This window comes from Erpetoichthys calabaricus, chromosome 6 (assembly GCF_900747795.2).
Source record: "Erpetoichthys calabaricus chromosome 6, fErpCal1.3, whole genome shotgun sequence".
Taxonomy (NCBI): Eukaryota; Metazoa; Chordata; class Cladistia; order Polypteriformes; family Polypteridae; genus Erpetoichthys; species Erpetoichthys calabaricus.
In genome coordinates, this window is record NC_041399.2 from 44,817,921 (window position 1) to 44,843,246 (window position 25,326).

A 25,326-nucleotide genomic window follows, 5' to 3' on the forward strand; every position below is an offset into this window, starting at 1 on the left:
CATATACACATCCACATATCAACATATATATATACACATATATACACACACACACGGTTTATGGGTGATGATTGTTTTACTCTTTTTATCTTTATTTTATTTTATTGTAGAATCAACTCGTATCTGCGCACAGCAGGGCAGCCGTGGGCGGATGCGTATGGTGTATTCACTCCATGTTATCGTGCATTGCGCTGTCAGTGGTATTTTGATAAAAGAATTTGAACAACATATAAGAAGCGTATAAATTATTAAACAGTAAAACATTAACATTTAAGAAGTAAAGTTACATTATGTACTAATGCAGTGCCTTCGGGTATACCTCATTTTTTGTTTGCCCATTACATGCTTAAATGTATAAATTTTTTGGTGCACCTACCCGAGAACACGCGACATATAACCGAGCGTGGGAGAAGCATGGATTTTAAAGACGCGTTGAGTTCATGTGCTGGTCTCCGTCGTGGAATAACTGGTAATGTTCGACTAAAATCTACAGCGAGTAAAACGACATTACCTCCTATTTTTTTTTTTACAATCTCTGAGATGTTGCTTTTTTCGGTTCAAGGCTTCATAAGCTCTTTTATATTGTATGGTGTACTTATCCCAAACCATCATCTTTGAATGTTGCAAGACTTTCGCCTTGTATGTAGATCGGGGTAATTACATTCATTGCATTCCTAGTCTGAATCACAATCTGATTGTATGGGTGGTTACCTGGCACTGTAGGGTCGCCACCCGTCCTTTAAAATACGGAATCGTGCCGCGTTTGAGAATAAAAATTGCACGTCCCGTTTTGAATCAATACTGGACGGGATTTATCCCGTATTTTTATAATTTTTTTTTTAAAGCAGCGTCTCATGCAAATCATCCCACACGCATTTTATGAAGATGCCTCCTTTCCTACTTTTGATTGGGTAATACTTGATGTCATCGTTAGTTTGATTGGTGTTTTTAACTGTCCAGTGAGGAGGGCGTGTCTTTTAAGTACAGTCTGCAAAGTGTTGGCACTGAGATGTGGCGTCAGCGCCATAGTTGAAGCCCCTAACGTTGCGGTCAGCAAGTCGGCTAACATCCGCCATGTGCCGTCTTTCAGTTGCGAGAAGCAGATCATAGAATGGTTGAAACTGTTGCCCCTAACGTTGCGCCACGGCGTGTGGTTCGTTTATACCTCGTGTCTTCTCATTAAACTTTTATCTCGCGAATATGTTATTGCAATCCGCAGCGGGAGCGTTTCTATAAACTTAATTTAAACTTACGTTTTACACCGTGCTTTGTTTCCCTTATGAACATGCTTGTATGCTTAACTCGCTCCGTTCTCAATTGTTTAATTAATTTTTTGCTCTTCGCTGTTTGCGGGTCTTCCTCCATTTCCCCCTACTTCGTTCTTTTATCTCGCGAATATGTTATTGCAATCCTTAACGGGAGCGTTTCAATAAACTGATTGAAAATAGTTTTGCATTTACCTTTTTAGTAAAAGGCGAGCTTTTAAGCCTGAGAAATCACCCCGTAAATGCACACGTTTAATTGGACATGTGTTAATATGTATGGTTACACAGTATTAAAAGACAGTGAACAACGTCAGTTACCTTTGTTCCCGCGTTTGATAAAAGGTGAGCTTTTAAGCCTGAGAAATCACCCCGTAAATGCACACGTTTAATTGCACATGTGTTAATATGTATGCTTACACAGTATTAAAAGACAGTCGAAAATTAACGTCATTTACCTTCGTTCCCGCGTGCGACTCGTGCTGTAAATCTCTTCCTTGTTTTTAGTTCACGTGATTACGTAGGAGGCGTGATGACGCGATACGTGACTCCGCCTCCTCCATTACAGTGTATGGACAAAAAATATGTTCCAGTTATGACCATTACGCTTTGAATTTCGAAATGAAACCTGCCTAACTTTTGTAAGTAAGCTGTAAGGAATGAGCCTGCCAAATTTCAGCCTTCCACCTACACGGGAAGTTGGAGAATTAGTGATGAGTCAGTCAGTGAGTGAGTGAGTGAGTGAGTCAGTCAGTGAGGGCTTTGCCTTTTATTATTATAGATAAGCGAAGGTCTGTAATACGGTTCAGTTTGCATATTTATAGCTAGAAGTCCACAAAGGAAGAAAATCAATCATGTACTGTACCTTAAAATATGAGGTCTGTCTATTAAATAACGAGACTAACACAATAACTCACTTTTATTTATATAACAATTCTAATGCTTGTCCCCTTCAATGTACTCCCCATTCGCAATTAAGCACCGATGCAGTCTTGTTTTCCAATGGTCGAAGGCATGGAGCAGATTTGTTTTTGTCTCTTTCAAGACATCTTTTGTTTTCTTCTTTACTGCATCCACTGACTCAAAATGTGTTCCTTTAAGCACCGATTTCAATTTAGGAAAAAGAAAAAAGTCACAAGGTGCCACGTCTGGCAAACATGGAGTATGTTCCAGTGTAGTAATGTGTTTATTGGTCAAAAATTGCTTTACAGAAAGTGCTGTGTGTGAGAAGGAGCATTGTCCTGATGAAGAATGAAACAATTTTTCAACAGTTCTGGATGTTTTTCTCTTAGCTTTGTCAAAACTTCCTTATAATAATGTTGGTTCACTGTTGTGCATTCTGGAACCCATCCTGGTAAAATTACACCCTTCATGCCAAAAAACATGATGAGCATGGCTTTGAATTTGGACTTGCTTTGATGCGTTTTTTTCATTCTTGGTGATGATGGTGTTTTCCAGTGCATTGACTCTCGTATTGCTTCAGGATCATACTGGAAGATCCAGGTTTCGTTACAAGTGATGACTTTTTGAAAAAGGTTCGGGTCCACCTCAACTTGCTTCAGAATGTCAGTGCAAACTTCCTTGTGGCACTCTTTTTGCTCTGGTGTGAAAACCGTAGGGATCACCTTGGCACAAATGTTTTTCATATTGAGATCCTCACGCAAAATTTTCCACGCAGTATCTTTGTCAATGCTTAAGGTTTCAGTTATCATTCGGACAATGAGTTGGTGGTCTTTTTGAACCATCTGGTGAGTTTTTTCTACATTTTCTTCGGTTCTTGAAGTGGAAGGTCATCCAGCGCACTCATTGTCTTTCACGTTCTTACTTCCTTCACTTAATCTTTTGTGCCACTCAAACACATACACACGAGACATGCATTCTTCGCTGTAAGCCTCAGTAAGTATTTGAAAAGATTCCATTGGTGTTTTGTTCAATTCTAATAAAAAATCCAAATTGACACGTTGCTCAACTTTTAAACTTAGCATGATTCCAGCACTCAAGGGGAAACAAAACTGCATTAAACGGTTACTAACAATCAACTAAACGGCAGAGAGTGTTGTCATTTGTCGTGCGGATTTGGACAGCTTTTAACCTGCATAGTAAGTGCTCATAATCAGTTCTCACTTCTTTGTTTAAGAGATGGAAACACAGTCTCATTATTTAATAGACAGACCTTGTAGTCTTTTATTTCTCAGCTTTCAACACCCATCGGGTGTCATCATCAGAGGAAAATGATTAGACATACAGGAATCAAAAGCAAAATATAGCAAATAAGGAAGGGGGCTGTAGGTGGTTGTAAGGGGGTGGATTTGTGGCTATCAAATGAAAGCACCATTAACAGACATTTGGAAATGAACCCAGCATATGCAGGCTTTAACATACAAATAATAAAAAATACTTTAATACCAACACCCTCTGAACACCACCTTACTAATCCACCCCTCTTACACCCACCTACCTGATAAGTGTTAACAGCTCAGGAATAGAAGACTATTCAAGATACGTGATTCATTTTTTTTCCCTTGTGGATTTCTAGCTATATATATATAAAATTAATCAATATGTACATTCTTCTTGTGCTTTCCGATGCACAGCATGGGAATTTTTTAATATTTCTTAATTTACATTCTTTTTTTCATAAAGTAACTAAATTGCACTTTTTCTTGAGTCTTGAGGTCTTGAGTGACCTTTTAAAGCCTGCTTTTTAACTTTTATTTTTACCTAAATAAGTTTTGGTCTATGTGATAATACTTCAGAGTAGATTTTTTTAGTACTTTTTCCAACTCTGTTGTCCTTTCTCCTCCACCTTTATCATGTCACACCTCTTCATCCAATCACCCTATGTCTTTCGCTCCACATGCCCAAACCACTTTAGTCTGCTTTTCCCCAGCACAACACCTATCAGTTCCACATCAAGTATAATTCTCTTTTCTCAGCACTGATCTTCACCCCCTTCTACGAGACTCCAAATATCCACCTGCCAGAATTTCTTCCATGCACCTCTGACCCTAGCTATCACTGTCAAGTCCACATCTCCAGCTACATTTTACTGAAGCAGCATAACTTACTTACTTTCTTCAGAACAACTCCATTGCCAATTTATATATATATGTTTAGTGCATCAGAATTCTACATCCCTTTCACATGTTTTCTATAAATATATATTTCTCCCAGTACCTCTACTGTATATGCAGTTATGGCCATTCACCCATCTCTTCCACCCCTATCATCCCTTCATCTCCATCCATCAACTTTGTCTTTCCAGCAGTTACCTTGCGGTCAATTGCTTCCAAACTACTTTTTCATTTCAGTATCTTCTCCTTCAGTTTTACTTCTGTTTTGCCAACAAAATTAGATAATCAGCATATAAGAGCTCCCATGGCAAATCATTCATACACTTCTCTGGTCATTACCTCCATCATTTCATGAAAAGTGACCATGTCAAAATAGACTCCTGGTGCAGTCTCAGCTTTCAGTATAACTATTACTTTCCTCATCTGTCATTCTGACCACTAGTTGTGCTTTCTCCTACATTGGCATAACTGGTCATCCACTCCTAACCCCCTTGTAGCACCCTGTCAAATGCCTTTTCCAGATCTACAAATGCATAATTCAGCCTCTTACCCCTGGCCAGATTTTTTTCCTACATTTATGTGACAATAGAGACCACATCTATTATTCCCTTCCCAGGCATGTAACAAAACTGCATTTTGCTACCCTTCATCTGATTCCTGATTGTACTTCTACATCTCATTCAACCAGCTTCATTACATGCTGCAAAAGCTTGACCATGCACTCTATATATCAACCTTTCCTTTGTATACTGGAATGAATGTAGTTATTTTCCAATTATCATGAACCCTCTATTCACACACAATCATGTTATACAGGTTCTTCAACGATTCAACTCAAGGACCTTCTGCTGCCTTCAACATTTCCAGCACTACTGCAGATGTGTTCACCACTATACTTATCTTCATCAGTCCTTTTGTGAAATCCTCTTTTGAAAACTTACACCTTGTTCCTTCAATTTTTCATAATGAACATTATTAGCCTATTCATTACCCTCCATTTACTTCTTCTAAGAATCTTTAATCCCATTGCTATCAATCACAGTGTTCCCTTCCTTTCAGCACTTTTCAAGAAATTCATACAGTACTTACACCCATATATCCCATCTTTTGTTTTTCCATCTTCTTTTTCATTCTGAATACTTGAAATCCCATCTCATAGCTTCCTGAGGTATCATAACTGCTTTTCTAGCATTTTGTTTTGCTTCTCTACACATTGCCCTGTCATCTTCTGCCTTTGTTATAGCACATCCAATTTTCTTTTTGTACCTCAGTATTCCACCAACATTTTTCTTCAGTTCCCACATGCAATTCTCACATGTTGAATCTGTAAACTTATTAGCTCTTCCTGTCAATGTTTCAGTAAATTTACTTCTCACGCTCTCTTACAATCTTGGTCTGTATGGTTTTACATTATGACCTTGATAATGTAAACCCAAATATAACATCAGAACTAATGTTACAGTTGAGGCTACTTAATTAATTTCTGCATTTCTAACCAAGGGCAGATAACATATCTAATAAGAATTCCCTCCCCTTATATTGTCTTAGTCTGTATACATGAGCTGAGTACCATTATGAAACTCATATTCAAAGCTCAAAAAGAATCAGCCAGTGGATGTCAAACTGCAGTTCAGACTAGAAAGCTTAAAATACTGTACTTCATAGGACTCCTTCTGAAAAAGATATGAAATGCAAAAATGAACAAATAACACTGAAAAAGGAGCAGGGATGCACAGAGCTATGACTTCAGTCTTTGGCAGGTCACAGTTAAAAGTTTTCTTGCAGAACAATGGGTGGTCATTAATTCCTGCTTAGACAACTATTCTCAGTAGAGAGCCCATTACCATCAGGAATGCAAAATCAGCGCTGCAGCTTTGACTTTAATTTGTGCTATAAATGTGGTGGCAGAGCTGAAACATCAAGAAGGTGTTCAGACAATGTATGCATAAATGAATGGATAGCATGATAGGGTCCAAACCTATACATATACACATATACATCCGGCGCCGCCGAGAGTGGCAACCTTTTCAGCAGCTCCGTGTATGACTGTATGTGTACTTTTCTACTTTTATTTTTCTATTTTTATTTATTGATCACTTGTGAATTTCCCATTGGGATTAATAAAGTATCTATCTATCTATCTATTTATCTATCTATCTATCTATCTAAACCATAACTTCAGAGTTCCAGCATTATCTTCTTAAATCAAATAATGTTTCATATATTAAATTTATTTTTTCAAAATTTTCTCTTATTGGGATTAATAAAGTATCTATCTATCTATCTATCTATCTATCTATCTATCTATCTATCTATCTATCTATCTATCTATCTATCTTATTATAAACCAAACCAAATGGAACAAGTTAGAATATGTATGAAGCATCAATCAGGTGTGGTCATGGACTTGGTGAACTATTTTGAAGGTTAAACGATTTTCGTTAAGTTATTCCATCAAGTAAAGAGACATCAAATTAAAAATAAAAGCAATAATAAAGTACAATTACATGTTTTAGTACAGTACATAAAATACATCTTTTAAGTAGTATTTTACTATATCATGTAATTAAAAATTAAGGCCAAATAAGCTTGTAGTGGCTGAAATAGTTTTCTAAGACATCAGATTCCAAGTCAAGTGGTTTGGAAAAATTGCTTTGATTGATGAACTATTGTTAGTTGTCAGCAGTGGACAGTCTATGAACTAAGTGTACAGCTGTAGTCAATAGTTTTGAGAATGACAAATATTAATTTTCACAAAGTTTGCTGCATCAGTGTTTTAGATCTTTTTTTTAGATGTTTCTATGGTACACTGAAGTATAATTACAAGCACTTAATAAGTTTCAAAGGTTTTTATTGACAATTACATTACGTTTATGCAAAGAGTCAATATTTGCAGTGTTGGTCATTCTTTTTCAAGACCTCTGTAATTCACCCTGGCATTCTGTCAGTCAACTTCTGGGCCAAATCCTGACTGATGGCAGCCCATTCTTGCATAAATCAGTGCTTGGAGTTTGTCAGAATTTGTGGGGTTTTGATTGTCCACCCACCTCTTGAGGATTGAACACACATTCTCCATGAGATTAAGGTCTCGGGAGTTTCCTGGCCATGGACCCAAAATTTCAACGTTTTGTTCCCTAAGCCACTTAGTTATCACTTTTGCCTTATGGCATGGTGCTCCATCATGCATGGTTGGGAGAAGTTGCTGTCAGAGGATGTTTTGGTCCCATTCTTTATTCATGGCTCGGGATCAGGGCACTACCGGTGCAGAGCTTGTTTATTTACTCAAATTGCTTGTGTATAAAAGTTCTGTTTTCAGAAAAGCATTTTGAGTCAGATCAGACAGTGCATCACAACACTGTACCTCTGACTCCCAAAGAGCCTTCTAATTAAAATCTTGGTCAAAGTGGACATTGTAACCTGTTCCTTTAAACAATCTGAAAGATCAAGTTAAAACATGTTGAAGTCTGTGACTCTGATGGTGTTTCAAGAACTTGTACCAGGGATTGGTTTTGCCATCAAGAATGAAGAAATTTACAGCTTGAAATAACCTCTTGCAAGGTAAATTTGGAAAAGTAAAATAATCAGTAATTTACATTAGACAGAATGTTTCTCTGGTAAAGCTACATCATGTGAACAGACAGACAGCCAGGGAGACATGGAAATATACCTTTTATTATTGTAGTTTTATGTGATTGTATGTGATTATGTGTAATAAATACTAATCAGATTCAAGAAAAAGGGAAAAATTTAAATGCAACAACAAAACAATTACAACAATTCATATCCAAGCACAAAATTAAAACGAAAGATAAAATTATAAACTCCACTTACTGATACTTCCAAGTGAGCGAAATCCTTCTCGAATATTTTGTGTAAACATAGGAATGATGGGCTGAAGAAAATAAAACAGCAACAATTCTTAGTGAGTATAATTAGAAATTCTGATTTTTTTTTTACTAGTAAACATATATTTTGAATATATGAAAATAAAAAGAAATTTACGCATATTTTTAACTGAGATGAGTAATATAGTGTGTCAATTATGATCAGGTTTCACTGTATACTAAGTACCGTACAAAGACAACAGATGAAAATACGCTAATGGAGTCCAAATTTCCCCAAGTCAGAGAGTAATGAGACTTTTCCCACATGCATAAAGGTCTTATTATATGAGAATTCCAACAGGGAATTTAATTTAATACCAATTTTAGTCAAAAGAACATGAGCTATGTTGAAAGCTTCTCCAGACTCGAGTACTTCTGCTTCAAAACTTCTGACATCTGCTGAATGGTGAGGAATTGCCACCAGATGAGTAAAGTAATGCAGAGTTGTGGTGATTTTGTACTTTTATGTCAACAAAAATAGTCAACATTCTGTAAAGAGATGATAAGAATATTCATAGAAATAAAATATTTTTAAGTTGTATCTGTGTAATCACAGTATTGTGAAAAAGTATTAGCCTCGCCTCTTTAGTAATATCCTCTATTTTTGCATATTTTATACAATGAACTGAGCTTGAAGGCGATAGAATGGAAGTTGTAAAGAATTTCAATCTCCTGGGCTCTTTTGTAAACATGGAAGCAACTAGCAGTGAAGAAATACTCCTTAGAATAGCACTAGGTCGCTCTACAATGAAGCCTGTTGATAAAGTATTCAAAGACATGAAAATAACACTCAAAACGAAGCACAGACTTGTCCAAGAATTCATTTTATCATTGGGCAATTAAGAGATTTGAAAGCTGGACATAATAAATAAACAAGAGAGAAAGAAGATGGACTCATTTGAGCTTTGGTGCTGGAGAAGGATTCTATGCATGTCGTGCACCTCCAGAAGAACTAGCAAATCCATTTTGGAAGAGATCAAACTGGCTATGTCACTCTAAGCCCAAATGATGAATTTATGACTGTTTTATTTTGGTCACATCGTCAGAAAAGAGATCATTGGAGAAGGACATCTTGTTTGGGAAGATCGAAGGAACCAGGTGAAGAGGGCAACCTGCAACCAGATGGCTAGACACGTTGACGACAACCATGGGGATGATGCAGCAGCACCTCACCGGACTAGCACCAAACTGACTTCTTTTTAGATCTTTAATTCATCAAATCGCTAGGACTCGAATCCAAGTCAATGGCAACCAATAATAATAATAATAATATACAACAAATGGCCTCAGATCTTTAGACAAGATGCAAAATTAAAGAAAGGAACCTGAACAAACATACAATAAATTTATTTAATAAACAAAGTTATCCAACATCCCTGTTACCCATGTGAAAAAGTAAATGCCCCTGTAGTTTCAGCACTTGGATGCTGCACCTTTAGAAGCAATAATCATAACTAAATGTATCCTATAACTTGATATCAGTCTTTTACATCGCTGTTGAGCAATTTTAGACTACTCTTCTTTGCTGAACTACTTTAATTCAGACACAATGTCAGGTCCTTCCACAGCATCTTTGTTGGGTTCAAATCAGGGCTGATTAAGTCATTCCAAAACATCAGTTTTGTTTCTTAAATTGTAAATTTGCACGTTTGTTTTGGGTCATTGTCCTGCTGCATAATTGAATTAACCTTCAGCATCAAATCAAATGATTGGACATTCTCCTTAAGGATATTCTAGTGAAGTGCAAAATCAATTTTTCATTTAATTATTTAAAGTCTTCCAGATCCTAAGGCAGTAAAGCATCCCCACACCATCATAATGCCTCCCCCATGTTTTACTGTAGGTATAATGTTCTTACTGCAAATACTGTATTAGCTTTACATCAGATAAGGTGTGGCCAGTGTCATCCAAAGAGTTTTAGCTTTGCCTCGTCTGTTCATAGAACATTATTTCAAACAGCATGGGGATTATCCAGGTGTTTCTTTTCAAATGTGAGACAAGCAATGATGCTACTCTTGAACAGCAGAAGTTTCCGCCCTGACACTCTCCCATGAACCTCATTTTTACTTAGTCTCTTTATTATCACAAAGGCATCAACACTGATCTTAGCTAAGGATAGAGAGGCATGCAGTTCTTTAGATTTTCTTCTGGGACCCTCTGCGACTTCTTGAGTGAATCATCCCTGAGACCTGGGGGTTAATTTTTACAGGCTGGCCTTTCTTAGGACGTTTAACCACTTTTCCACATGTTCTCTGTTTGAGAGATAATGGCTCTCACTGTTGTGCAGATGGGTGCCAGGGCCTTAGAAATTACTTTGTAACACTTTTCTGATTGATGAAATTCACCATCTTTTCAAGTCACAGTGTCCTTCTATAAATCCTGTGCTGACTGCGTCACTCTAATGGTAAGGGTCAATATACAGTATAGTAAGGCTTAAATTTAATAGGACTGGATGAAATCTGACCTGGCTATGTTACTTTTCAATTAACACTGGTTTGCTGATTGAGTCAGCAATTCACATTACCTTTTGCTTTGACAATACAGGTGCTGGACAACTTCACCACTTAAATATATTAATTAGCAGTTTAGAAATGGTGTTGGGGTGGGACGGTGGTGCAGTGGGTAGCGCTGCTGCCTCGCAGTTAAGAGACCCGGGTTCGCTTCTCAGGTCCTCCCTGCGTGGAGTTTACATGTTCTCCTCATGTCTGCATGGGTTTCCTCTCACAGTCCAAAGACATGCAGGTTAGGTGGATTGGTGATCCTAAATTGGCCGTAGTGCGTGCTTGGTGTGTGTGTGTGTGTGCCCTGCGGTGGGCTGGCACCCTTCCCGGGGTTAGTTTCCTGCCTTGCGCCCTGTGTTGACTGGGATTGGCACCAGCAGACCCCCGTGACCCTGTAGATAGGATATAGCGGGTTGGATAATGGATGGATGGAAATGGTGTTGTTGTTTACTCTACTTACCTTTATGTAACTGTGCATTTTTTCTAAAGATCTGAATCCATTTATTGTGACAAATATACAAAAAAGAGGATATCTTGAAGGGGCAAATACTTGTTCACAGCGTGCAAAAGTTTGGGCACCCTTGCTTAATATGTATGTTACTGTGAATAGTTAAGAGAGCAGAAGATGAAATGATCACCAAAAGGCATAAAGTTAAAGATGACACATTTCTTTACTATTTTAAGCAAGATTACATTTTTATTTCCATCATTCACAAATTTTCAGTGACATTTAGGTCAGGGGACTGTGAGGGCCATGGTAAAACTATCAGCTTGCTTCTCCTGTGGTATTCCATTGCAGATTTTGGGATGTGTTTTGGATCATTATCTTGTTGTAGGACTCATCTTCTTTTTATTTTTTACAGATGGTATGATGTTTGCTTCCAGAACTTGCTGGTATTTATTTGAATCCATTCTTCCCCCTACCAATGACATGTTTCCTGTGCCACTGGCTACAACACAAGCCCAAAGCATGATTAATCCATCTCCATGCTTAATAGTTAGAGAGCTGTTCTTTTTCTGGAATTCGGCACCTTTTTTTCTCTCCAAACATACCTTTACACATTGTGTCCAAAAAGGTCTTTCCAAAATGCATCAGGCTTGTTTAGATGTTCATTTGCAAACTTCAGGCACTGAATTTTGTCGCTAGGATGCAGGAAAGGTTTTCCTCTGCTGACTGTACCATGAAGGTCATATTTATTCAGGTGTTGGTGTCACCGTAGTACCACTCCAGAGTCTGCTAAATCTTTCTGAAGGTCTTTTGCAGTCAAACAGGGGCTTTTAGTTGCCTTTCTACCAATCTAATGAGCAGTTCTTTCATAAAGTTTTCTTGGTCTTCCAGACCTCTACTTGACCTCCACCATTCTTGTTAACTGCCACTTCTGAATAACATTACAAATCAAGGAAACAGCTATCTGAAAACACTATGCTATCTTCTTGTGACCTTCTCCTGCTTTTTGAGCATCAATTATTTAGAGGAGCCCATGGCTGGTGATTGTTGGGACAATGTTTGAGAAGTCAGGGAATTTATACTGCTTTGCAATTTGCATAACCTGGGGCTTCCTAATGATGACAGTGAACAAGCCATAGCCCTAATGAGCTAATTAAGGCCGAAGACCTTGATAAAACTTATTTGAGACTTCAAATATCTTGGGGTGCCCAAACGTTTGCATGGTGCTCTTTTCCCTCTTTCACTGTACAATTGTACAAAACAAAAACAATAAACTAATCTTGCATAAATTGCTGAAACGAAATGTGACATCTTTCACTTTATGCCTTTTGGTGATCAGTTCATCTTCTACTCACTTAACTATTCACAGAAACAAACATTTTAAGCAAGGGTGCCCAAACATTTGCATGCCACTATAGTTCACAGAGAGTAATATGACATTATGTTACGTAAATATAATTGTTGCATCTCTTTAATTTTGGCTAGTTAGCCAAATTATTTAAAGAGAACTTGTCATTATAGATCTGTACGCCTTTTCAATTGGTGATTGTCAAGATCTATAACTGCAATGTATTACAGAACAGTAATGGCATAAATTGTTATTATTCTTTGTCTAGCTTTAACATTGATCTCAGTAACCACTGGTTACATACAGAAGAGAATGAATCGAAATATGCAATTTAAATAGCAAGCCTTATGAGAATGAAAAATACAGTACATTAGATGAGGTTTGCTTCTCACACATCTGAAGCACTTGGTCCTGCGGGCTATCAGTGCCACACAGCATCCACAGAATATTCAAAAAGCATCCCTGTGATGCCACTGAAAGACTTTGTTTAAGGATGTAGATACGTTATTTAGGGGGAATAGGATGTAGATTAAGGCATGTACTTCTCAGCCCATATTGCACACATAAAGTATATCTGTAGATGCAGAGATCTCTTTTTCCATTAAAAAAGTTCCTAGTTTTTTAATTTCATGTTAATCTAATCATGAAATAACAAAGTGGTTCTGACAGCGATTTTCTCTTCTTTAAGTTCAAGGATGCCCCAAAGTTTGTTTTAAAAATGCACAAACAAAAACAGCAGTCAGGATGTGCAAAGCAGTTAAATGATTATATGACATTAAAAGGTGATCTGATTACTTGAAATTAGTGTTGTGCAAATCAAACATTTACTGTTATGAAAAACATTTAAAATGGAAATATATTGTGTAAAGTTGGACATTGTCTGGACTTTCTCTATAACTATTCCACTTTTGATACTTTTCTAGATGGGATGTAAAAATTAATATGTCCTGTTCAGGACCCCCACACATAAACAGGGGAAGGATTCCTGGAGATGTCTGTTCCAGATACTGTATGATGTTTGTCAGCAAGCTGTCAAATTGCCTTATGCCTTCTTCCCTTCTTGTTTAATGTTGTAAGGCCACTACAGGTCTGACTGTTTTTTTTTTATGTAAAGGGGTTCGAGGAGAACATGCAAAATGCGAGGAAGCAGCAGTACCACTACAACACTATCATACCACCACCTCTGTGGTTATCATGTGTAAATTTTATCCTATAGATTATAGCTGTCTAAAAAATATAATTTTTCCCAATGATTATTTTAAAACATACACGCTAATTAAGACAGGCTACAGTATATGCGCTATTTAAATGCACAAGGTCTGAGTGGAGACTGATAGGCAATGTACAAGTATCTGGCCATTAAGCAGGGGTCAAAGGAGAAGTTTACAGTAGGAAAGAGTGAAATCCTAACCAAGAGTACAGCTGCTATGAACTTTTGTAACTACAAGTTTATGGTAAATACGGGCTCAAACCTGTCAAATCTAAAGTGGTTGATCATTTGTTTATTTGGATTATTCTCTAAGTCACTCTGTTAACCCTGAAATAATGGCCTTTGAAATGATGGCCAGGGGGTGAGAGTATATGATGAACAGTTTCAACTGGTAAAGAAAAGGAAGGGAGATCAAGTAGCTGCTCGTCGGGGCTATGTTCCTTAATACGGAATCTTGTAAAGAGCACTTGATTAAAATATTTACAGGTCTTCAAACTGAAGAGCATACAGGTACCCTTTGAACCCAAGAGAGGATAAAACAACTGCCTGAAGGAATCTAAAATAAAATAAAAATAATCAAAAGAAAAAAAGAATGAAAAATATACAAATAAAATATTCACAAATCAAACCTATTTATTGCTATTCATCAAAATGAACCACCGTATGCCAGAGATGTATGCCTGCAAAAATATCTGTTGCTTGGAAAAGCAGTTTTAGAAAAAACATCATTCGCCCACAAGAAACAATCATCAAAGCCCAAGCAGTTGAGATTGTTGAAAGTTATAAATATCTTGGGACAATCATCGAGTCAAAACTGACTTTAAATCAAAATACAGAAACTGTCTGCAAAGAGGGACAACAGTGCCTCTGCTATCTAAGGAGGTTGAGTGTTTTTAGCATGAATTCTGACATTTTGTCAGTTTTTTTATAATTCTCTTAGTCTTTGTTAACTAATGTTGGATAGGTTTTGAAATTTTAATGTTAGTGAGAAAAATAGAATAAATGGAATTTTAGAAAGAAGCAATAAAATAACAAGGTCCCAACAGTTAAATTTGGCAAACCTATTTAATAGGGAAGTACTGTGGAAAGTTGGGTGCATCCTTCAAAATGGAACTCACACACTTCATTCAGAAGTGTGCCAAACTTCAGTCAGTTGTTGCCATCAAATCACAGGTTCAGGTTTCTAGGGGTAAAATACAACCAATTGAACTATGCCTCCATTCTAATTGCTGATAATAATAATAATTCACAGGTCTACAAAAAATTTTTTTTTGAGGTGCCAAGGTTTTTTGAACGGATTTAGGGTATTTTGATGGTGCTGAATTCAAAAATCCCATTACATTTGCTGAATTGGTTCTAGTTTTTGAGATAATGGACATCCATGAAAATAATGCATTCCCCCAATGCGACTTGTGTGTGATAACAAATGCAATAGCTTTTGGTCTGTCTTTTGACTCTTTAACAGTGTCTTAGGTAATGAAATATCCCATATAATCATTTTGTATTTCAATTTGTAGGCCTACAATGCTATAAAAGCGACTTTTTGAAGCCAGAATTCAGCTGTGAATTTGCAGAGGAAAGAAGTCGGCTAAAGTATAAGTTTGCCAACCCAGTCTTGGTTTATACCCAAAAAGTTCTGTCTTAATAAGTATATACAGTTAGGTCCATAAATATTTGGACAGAGACAACTTTTTTCTAATTTTGGTTCTGCACATTACCACAATGAATTTTAAATGAAACAACTCTGATGCAGTTGAAGTGCAGACTTTCAGCTTTAATTCAGTGGGGTGAACAAAACGATTGCATAAAAATGTGAGGCAACTAAAGCATTTTTTAACACAATCCCTTCATTTCAGGGGCTCAAAAGTAATTGGACAAATTAAATAACTGGAAATAAAATGCTCATTTCTAATACTTGGTTGAAAACCCCTTTGCTGGCAATGACAGCCTGAAGTCTTGAACTCATGATCATCACCAGATGCTGGGTTTCCTCCTTTTTAATGCTCTGCCAGACCTTTAACTGCAGCAGCTTTCAGTTGCTGCTTGTTTGTGGGTCTTTCTGTCTGAAGTTTAGTCTTCAACAAGTGAAATGCATGCTCAATTGGGTTAAGATCAGGTGACTGACTTGGCCATTCAAGAATTTCCCACTTCTTTGCTTTAATAAACTCCTGGGTTACTTTGGCTGTATGTTTTGGGTCATTGTCCATCTGTATCATGAAACGTCGCCCAATCAATTTGACTGCATTTAGCTGGATTTGAGCAGACAGTATGTTTCTGAACACCTCAGAATTCATTTGGCTGCTTCTGTCCTGTGTCACATCATCAATAAACACTAGTGTCCCAGTGCCACTGGCAGCCATGCACGTCCAAGCCATCACACTGCCTCCACCGTGTTTTATAGATGATGTGGTATGCTTTGGATAATGAGCTGTTCCACGCCTTCTCCATACTTTTTTCTTGCCATCATTCTGGTAGAGGTTGATCTTGGTTTCATCTGTCCAAAGAATGTTTTTCCAGAACTGTGCTGACTTTTTTAGATGTTCTTTAGCAAAGTCCAATCTAGCCTTTCTATTCTTGAGGCTTATGAGTGGCTTGCACCTTGCAGTGCACCCTCTGTATTTACTTTCATGCAGTCTTCTCATTATGGTAGACTTGGATATCGATACGCCTACCTCCTGGAGAGTGTTGTTCATTTGGTTGGCTGTTGTGAAGGGGTTTCTCTTCACCATGGAAATGATTCTGCGATCATCCACCACTGTTGTCTTCCTTGGACGTCCAGGTCTTTTTGCGTTGCTGAGTTCACCAGTGCTTGCTTTCTTTCTCAGGATGCACCAAACTGTAGATTTTGCCACTCGTAATATTGTAGCAATTTCTCAGATGGGTTTTTCTGTTTTCATAGCTTAAGGATGGCTTCTTTCACCTGCATGGAGAGCTCCTTTGACCGCATGTTGTCTGCTCACAGCAAAATCTTCCACATGCAAGCACCACACCTCAAATCAACTCCAGGCCTTTTATCTGCTTAATTGATAATGACATAACGACGGACTTGCCCACACCTGGCCATGAAATAGCCTTTGAGTCAATTGTCCAATTACTTTTGAGCCCCTGAAATGAAGGGATTGTGTTAAAAAAATGCTTTAGTTGCCTCACATTTTTATGCAATCGTTTTGTTCACCCCACTGAATTAAAGCTGAAAGTCTGCACTTTAACTGCTTCTGAGTTGTTTAATTTAAAATTCATTGTGGTAATGTACAGAACCAAAATTAGAAAAAAGTTGTCTCTGTCCAAATATTTATGGACCTAACTGTAAATACATGTAAAAATTATGACTTCATCAAGAAGAGCCTGCATCAACAATCCTGATGTATTCTGCTACATCTGTGGAGAGTACATGGTTGAAAAACAAAGAAGTAAATATCACTGACTTTGTGCATCGAGTATACCTGGCTTATTTTGGAGTACAGCTTGGAGACCAGGATAAGTCTTGGGCTCCACATATGGTTTGCAAAACATGTGTGGAGCACCTACGACAGTGGACAAAAGGTGAAAGAAAAGTTTAAACTTTGGTGTGCCAATGGTATGGAGAGAACCGAAAAACCACCATGACAATTGTTATTTTTGTGTTGTAAAGATTAAAGGCTTTAATCGTTACAAGAAAGCTCTGTGGGATTATCCTGATTTGGAATCAGCAAGATGACCTATTCCACATGGCAATGACGTTCCCATACCAGTGTTTATCAGACTACCAAGCCAGCCACTGTCAGACTCTGAAGAGAGGCAGGGATTGGAGTGTATGGCAGGTAGTAGCAGTGGAAGTGAATTTGAGGGAAGCTCTTCGACGCCTCAACCATTAAGCCAAAAAGAACTCAATGACCTGATTCGAGACTTACATCTGTCCAAGTAAGCATCTGAACTTTTAGCGTCCAGACTTAATGAACGAAATCTTATAAAGGCGGAAGTTAAAATTATAGCCTATCGGACAAGAGAAGAGAGGCTGCTCCCATTTTTCAACCAAGAAAAAGAACTTGTATACTGCAATGATATCCCAGGAATTGTACTTCAAATGGGACTAACAGAATATCGACCAGAAGACTGGTGGCTTTTTATAGACAGCTCCATTAGAAGCTTGAAATGTGTTCTCTTGCACAATGGTAACCGTTATGCATCTCTTCCCATTGCTCACTCAACAAAGCTTAAAGAAGAATATGAAAATGTAAAAATCGTATTACAGAAAATCCGTTATCATGAACATCAGTGGTCCATTTGTGTAGATCTGAAGATGGTGAACCTGCTTGGACAGAAATCTGGATACACAAAATACCCATGCTTCATGTGCCTCTGGGATAGCAGGGCAAAGCAAGATCATTGGACAAAAGTGTCATGGCCTACAAGGGAAGAAATGATTGTTGGCGCTGCGAATATCATCAACAAGCCGCTGGTGGACAAGAACAAAATCATTCTCCCACCGCTTCATATTAAGCTAGGATTGATGAAGCAATTTGTTAGTGCTTTGGACAAAAAAGGTAATTGCTTCAAGTACATTGGTAGTTCATTCCCTGGACTGAGCATGGAAAAACTAAAAGCTGGAATCTTTGATGGTCCTCAGATTCGTAAACTCATGAACGATTCCAATTTTACCAAATGCATGAATGACACTGAGGCTTCGGCCTGGAAGAGTTTTGTCCCTATTGTGAAGAACTACTTGGGTAATCACAGATCAGACAATTATGCAGAATTGGTGCAAGATATGCTTGCTAATTTCAGAAATTTGGGAGTTAATATGAGCATAAAGATGCACTATTTTCATAGCCATTTCAAAAAGATATCCAGATAACCTTGGAGACTTCAGCGAGGAACAAGGTGAGAGGTTTCACCAGGATATGAAGGTGATGGAGGAGAAATATCAAGGCAGATGGGACATACACATGATGGCAGACTACTGTTGGAGTCTCCAACGTGATTGTCCTGATGACACACATAAAAGGAAATCGCATAAACAGAGTTTTTTGAAGCATTGACATTAATAACAATTAATAACTAATTAATATTGTATTAATTAATCAAATCATATATAATTTTTCCTGTCACTGTTAGATAGTTTTAATTTATTTTTTGTATGATGTTAGACTCTTTACTTACTAGTTGTAACTAAAATAAAAATACTCTTGCAATTCTGAATGCTTTTCAAACGTGTTGCGTTAGTTAATTAATTAATTAACTATTAAATATCTCAGAAACTAGAGCCAATCTGGCAAACCAAAGTCATATTCTTAATCAGCACCATAAACTTAATATAAAACCGTTCAGACATCGTTGGCACCAAAATCACTGTATACCAGTGAATTCTTTGCATTTATATAGCGCTTTTCTCACTACTCAAAGCGCCCAGCAATTGCAGGTTAAGGGCCTTGCTTAAGGGCCCAACAGAGCAGAGTCCCTTTTGGCATTTATGGGATTCGAAACGGCAACCTTCCGATTGCCAGTGATAATCTTCTAAAGTTGAGGAATTGCTTTAATAAATTTCCACAATTATCATTCTTGTCAATCCTTAGTTGAGTCTCAATGTTGGAATAATTTGCATATGCAACTTGTATGATCCGATGTTGTTCCATATGTATTATGTCCACTTCTATATTTTACTTATTTGTACAAAGTTTATGTTTGTTCTTGTTTTCCGTTTTTTTATGTGAGGTCTTGATCTCGCTGTAAAAACTTGCTGATAAATCTAATTTCTCTTTCAGAATGGTAAACTTTGGTAAATGGTAAAATGATAAATGGTAAAATCAATTCAATTCAGTTTATGTCCTTTGAAATAATTTCCTTTGAATTTTTTTCTCAAAAACACACACAACATACTATTTAAAATGTCTATGTAATGAACTATAGCAAGTGGAGCATCTTAAATAAAATGATAATATACTTGCTAAGGGAAACAACAAATATATTTTTACTTTCCAATGAACTATAACTGGAGGTACAAAAATACTCCACATTTACAATTTTAACCCTTTCTAATAATTCAAGTTACTGTCAATATGAATAGTGCATTAAATCTGTGTTATTTATAATCTAAAGATACAGTTTATGCAAATATTATAAGCAGAGTGAGGACTGAATAAAATCTATAGCCTTTTAATGAACTGGACATATCATCACATAACTCAAAACATTTAGCACACTGATGCTTTATTTCTATGCTGCCCTTCTCACTGTTTGTGTCATCCATAATGTCACAGTAAAAGATACATTTTCTTATGGTTGCCATTTACTGTAATGTTCTGTTCCAATAAACCAAATATAGCGACTAAAGTACAAAAAAATAGTTATGCAAGCCTATTTAAAAAAATTAAATGATGTGAGGTCAGACTGATTCCCCTGGTCTATTTAATTACTGTAAAAATAAACTTCAGGCATGTATTTAAATTATACACATACTTAAATCCATATAATATACAATCATCCTAAACCCTTGAATAAATTTCAGTGTTTTAAATACTGTTTTTCTACATCATTTCAGTAAACCTTTGTTTACTGAATGCCTGGAATAACAACCGGTCAAAACAAAACGTTTTTTTTTTAATGAAGGGTTATTTCTAATTGCCATACTAGTTAAAAGTACATTAAATGAATAGGTGTACATTGATTAGCCTTCATTTTTTATAACATAGCCTTGCTTACACAAGTTTAAATGTTAGATGAGACACAAAGAAAAAATGATATTTTAATTTAGGTTCCAAAGTGAATGTTTACTATCTGAAAAGACACAGAATATTGAGGAGGAGACACATTTTTGTAAGGGAAAAATGTGACAGCTTTTTATATTTATTGCTGAAGCTTTGTAGTGAGAAGATGTATGATGCCTGAAAAAGAGGCCTGAGTTGTCTCCAAAGCTTACATATTGTAATCTTTTCAGTTACCCAATAAAAGGTGTAATTTTTCTTGACTTTTCACTACATTCATAATGGCTAACACGGTACAACACCCTAGTACTGCTGAAGCTTTAGAAGACAATTAACTTTTCATGTTAAGTAATTTGTCTGGGTTTTTGTTTTGCCATGTGTTTATAAAAAAAAAAAAAGCAGACAGAAAGATGTGTAGGCACACAGACATTAACAGACTCATCATCAGTTTTAAATGATTAAAATAGACCTTAAGACTTCAAATTTGGCTGTGACAGGATCAGTAACTGTGAAGCCATGATAGCAGCCATATAAAAAGAGAAATGGCCAGAGGTTCTGTAATTACTGTGGTGGAACTGCTTGATCACTTAAAGATACTGACTTCTGAGTATCTGTGGCTAACCTGTTAGCATTTCACTGTTAAAAGAGACCAAGTTTAAGCCAAAAACTAACAACTACCAGCAAACAGTCACTCAAAAAATTTCCAGGCAAGAAGTGCAATATGCCAAGCCATATTTATCTATCCATCCATCCAAGTTTAAAAGATTTTGCAATGAAAAACCACTGCACTAATTTATTCTACTCCTGACAGTAACTGACTTAATTCAAAATAAAATAATAATATGTTTACACTGCAGTGGAGAGGCCTGAAGACTACACAAAAAGAGAGAGGCATTAAGAAGCTATGTCCTTGCCTTTGCTTTGTATACCGTAATCTGTGCACATTCCACTTATAACAATTGCCTTTATTTATTTACCCTTTAGTTACTCCATCCTTTTTAGTCTTAACAAATTTTTTTTTAAACACTCTTACGAAGTTTGTTATCATCACAAATTGACTGTGCCCAGCTGCCATACATGTAAACTAATACTAAGGTAGCACACAAATATTTATTGCTGTGGTGAAAAGGCAGTAATGAAAGTAACAAATATAGGCTCATGTTGTTTTTCAAAAAATATCAATTTTTATTACAAGCCAAGGAGTTAATAAAAAAAATTATAATTTTTACAATTTTTTACATTTAAAAATCTGTCAGACATTCTGTACATAAAACAATATAAAACGCACAGCATGCTGCAAACATGTAATGCTAATAATTGCATTTTCTGGTGACCAGTAACCAGTGGATATATCATGAACTATTTTTACATATAACATTTAAAATTTACATTAGAAAAAAGAAGACTGTATAGTTAGCCAATATGTTTATCCAAGGCATTTTATAAGTTAGAATACTTCCCAGCTGTTGACAGATTTTATTTACATTTGGAGTAGATGTAGGTTAAGTGACTTGTACAGTGAGGCAGAAACTAAAGCAGCAACCTTTTAGTTAAAAGTCCAAGTTCCTTAGCCCCAACCCCATACTGACTACAGAATGACATCAGGAATTAGACAAATGCCCGGTAAACTTTGTTTCAGTCAATAAATCCACAGCAGCTATAACATATTTTCTACCACAAAAAATGTATTTAAAAATATAAAAAATTGGATTTAGGCTTATACTTACCACTTTGGCATCAATAGCTACTTGGGCAAATCCTTTACGATTTCCCCATATAAGTGTATAGGTTTCATCACTGAACAATGCTTCCCGAACACCACCTGGAGAAATTGCTAAAAGATGGCCATTCTTCAAGGCACGGGCACACTCCTCCTGTGGTCCATGCATTACACTGAATACTTCAAGGAGCAACTTGAAACCTATGAGAAATAGAACATAATTACAGAACAAAATCAAATTTCCTGACTAATAAGTGCAGAACTGTAACAGTTACTAGAAGCCAGCATACTAGTATACAGTAATCCCTCCTCCATCGTGGGGGTTGCGTTCCAGAACCCCCGCGAAAGGTGAAAATCCGCGAAGTAGAAACCATATGTTTATATGGTTATTTTTATATTGTCATGCTTGGGTCACAGATTTGCACAGAAACACAGGAGGTTGTAGAGAGACAGGAACGTTATTCAAATACTGCAAACAAACATTTGTCTCTTTTTCAAAAGTTTAAACTGTGCTCCATGACAAGACAGAGATGACAGTTCCGTCTCACAATTAAAAGAATTCAAACATATCTTCCTCTTCAAAGGAGTGCGCGTCAGGAGCAGAAACTGTTAGAAAGAGAGAGGAAAGCAAACAAATCAATAGGGCTGTTTGGCTTTTAAGTATGCGAAGCACTGCGGCACAAAGCAGTTACAATGAAGGCAGCAGCTCACACCTCCTCCGTCAGGAGCAGAGAGAGAGAGACAGAGACAGAGAAAAACAAACAATCAAAAATCAATACGTGCCCTTCGAGCTTTTAAGTATGCGAAGCACCGTGCAGCATGTCGCTTCACGAAGCAGCTGCACAGAAGGTAGCAACGTGAAGATAATCTTTCAGCATTTTTAGACAAGCGTCCGTATCGTCTAGGTGTGCGAACAGCCCCCCTGCTCAATCCCCCTACGTCAGGATCAGAGAAAGTCAGCGCAAGAAAGAGAGAAAAGTAAGTTGGGTAGCTTCTCAGCCATCTGCCAATAGCATCCCTTGTATGAAATCAACAGGGCAAACCAACTGAGGAAGCATGTACCAGAAATTAAAAGACCCATTGTCAGCAGAAATCCGCGAACCAGCAAAAAATCCGCGATATATATTTAAATATGCTTACATATAAAATCCGCGATAGAGTGAAGCCGCGAAAGGCGAAGCGCGATATAGCGAGGGATTACTGTATCTCTCATTTTCACTCCACTACCTTGTAGTAAATACAGCAGATTCAGGAAATGCACATACACAGAGCTACGTCAAGGAAAAGTGTTGGTTGAAAAATCCAGAACACACCAATTAACTACTTTTTCTAGTAGCAAACACATGTATTAAGCAATTTCATTCATTGTTTTGCTAAAAAAACGTGGCTATTTCAATACCTTTCAAAAGTATTAGAGGTTATGGAATGAAATTGTTATTTTTGCATTACACATATACAGTATACTTTAACTTTTAGATGAGAAAAATCCACTGACCTTTTCACCTCGATTTTGGCAAAAATCACGTAAAGTTTTGGTAATTTCCCCAAACTTGGCAAAATGCATTGAGGGGAAGGAGAAACTGAACTAGTTTTGAGTGGACTATAATGGTGCAGTGGTATTTTAAGTGTCCCTGAGGGGCTAGGCAAGTGTCTGTCAACTATACTGGACTGCTGGTTGTAGCTAAAAATTTTGCATGAGGTGTGATGAAACAGTGCTAACCACTATGCCACCATGCTTCCCTGAGATAAAATTAATAGAATTAAAATTCTTGCAGACAGTGGCAACAGGAACAGAAATCATGAATTCAATAAAGATTGGCCACCGCAGATATATCTGTGATAACAGTGACAGAATGTAATATCAGAACAGTAAAATTTATTGCAAATACTAGGAGCAGGAAGCATGAATTTAATGAGCCGTGCCCCCTACAAGCCCACTGCACATAACAGTTATATCAAACCAGAGGGAAAGCAATAGAGAGGGACGGGCAACTGACCCTGGAATTAACATTAGAGGGATAGAAATCTGTGCTAATTCAGGACTCCTAACCCTAACCTTAATTCTCTACCTGTAGCACTGAATGGCAGCTAGAAGCCAGGCAACACAGTACTTCCAGCACATAATGAGTGAGCTTGTGGCCAAAATCAAGCCTTGTGACCCCAAACTCCATGCAGTCCAGTTGCTGGTGTTCAATGCTGCTCTTGCCTCCCTTTGTCTGACTGGGTCACTGAGGCTGGAAAAAGTTTCTCCACATATTCATCATTTAGATAGTATCATGCTTTTGTTGAGGTGGCTGCTACTAACAGCTCTCTGAAGTACATGTAGAGTGGTGTTAGTGAGGGGAGTGGAAAGCCTCAATAAGCAGGCTGGTAAAGACGGAATGGAAGTAGTGCATCCAATATTGGTTGCTACGGCTCTGTTATGTCACACTGGCCTTGAAAAGCATCATAGGGCAAAGGGAGAAAAAAAAGTTTACCTAAGCCAGCCACAAAGCAAATTTTCAGGGAAAAATTTGCCAAAGAAGTTTACCAACAAACCTAACAAATTCACTGTGAAAAACACTTTGGCGAATTTTGTAGATCAACACTAGAATATGACGGAGGAGAACAGAATGCTAACTTTTATATCTTGATATTTTTTTGCATATACGCTATACCATTTATCAACAATACTTGTGTATTAACTCCCTATTAAAAGTAAGAATACATTAACTATTAGGAATGCTGTTTGCTATACATATGTAACTACTCATGGGTTTGTTGATGTATTAACTGTACATTAGGAGTGTGCAATATCTACGATATCTTAATTGTTGTTTTAATAATGTGCAAGCTTAAACTATCAAGCATGTCACACACTTTACAAAAAACAATCAAAAGCACACCTCTTTGTCTGTGTTATGTTACATCATCACTGTGAGAGGAGGAATTGTACCAACAGTGTTTGCGCACGCAAATGTTTTCTGTTTTAACATTTTAGCCTGTTAATAATAAAACTTTAACAGATAAAGGAATTCAGTGTGGTATCATTACCCTTTTGTGGCGGTTCACAGAAAGCAGCACATCATGAGTCACAACACAGAAGCTTTGTTGTTTAACCAAATTCAAAGCCAGAGCACACTAGTAGAGCGTGCGCAGTAAACACCAGTTACAATGGGATAACTTAACTTCACATGCAAATCGCATTCGCTTTCTTTCC

The 25,326-nt window shown here is 37.1% G+C and overlaps 1 protein-coding gene across 1 annotated transcript in view; it reads right to left on the bottom strand.

Annotated features, from left to right (window-relative positions):
- The window catches only part of tmem68 (transmembrane protein 68), a 122,330-nt gene that overhangs the window by 26,549 nt on the left and 70,455 nt on the right, over positions 1–25,326 (bottom strand). Inside the window, exons 5-6 of the mRNA XM_028803539.2 lie at positions 22,135–22,328; positions 8,168–8,228 (exon numbers count right to left, since the gene is read on the bottom strand). Coding sequence (XP_028659372.1) covers positions 8,168–8,228; positions 22,135–22,328 — 255 coding nt within the window. The remainder of the gene's footprint in view (positions 1–8,167; positions 8,229–22,134; positions 22,329–25,326) is intronic.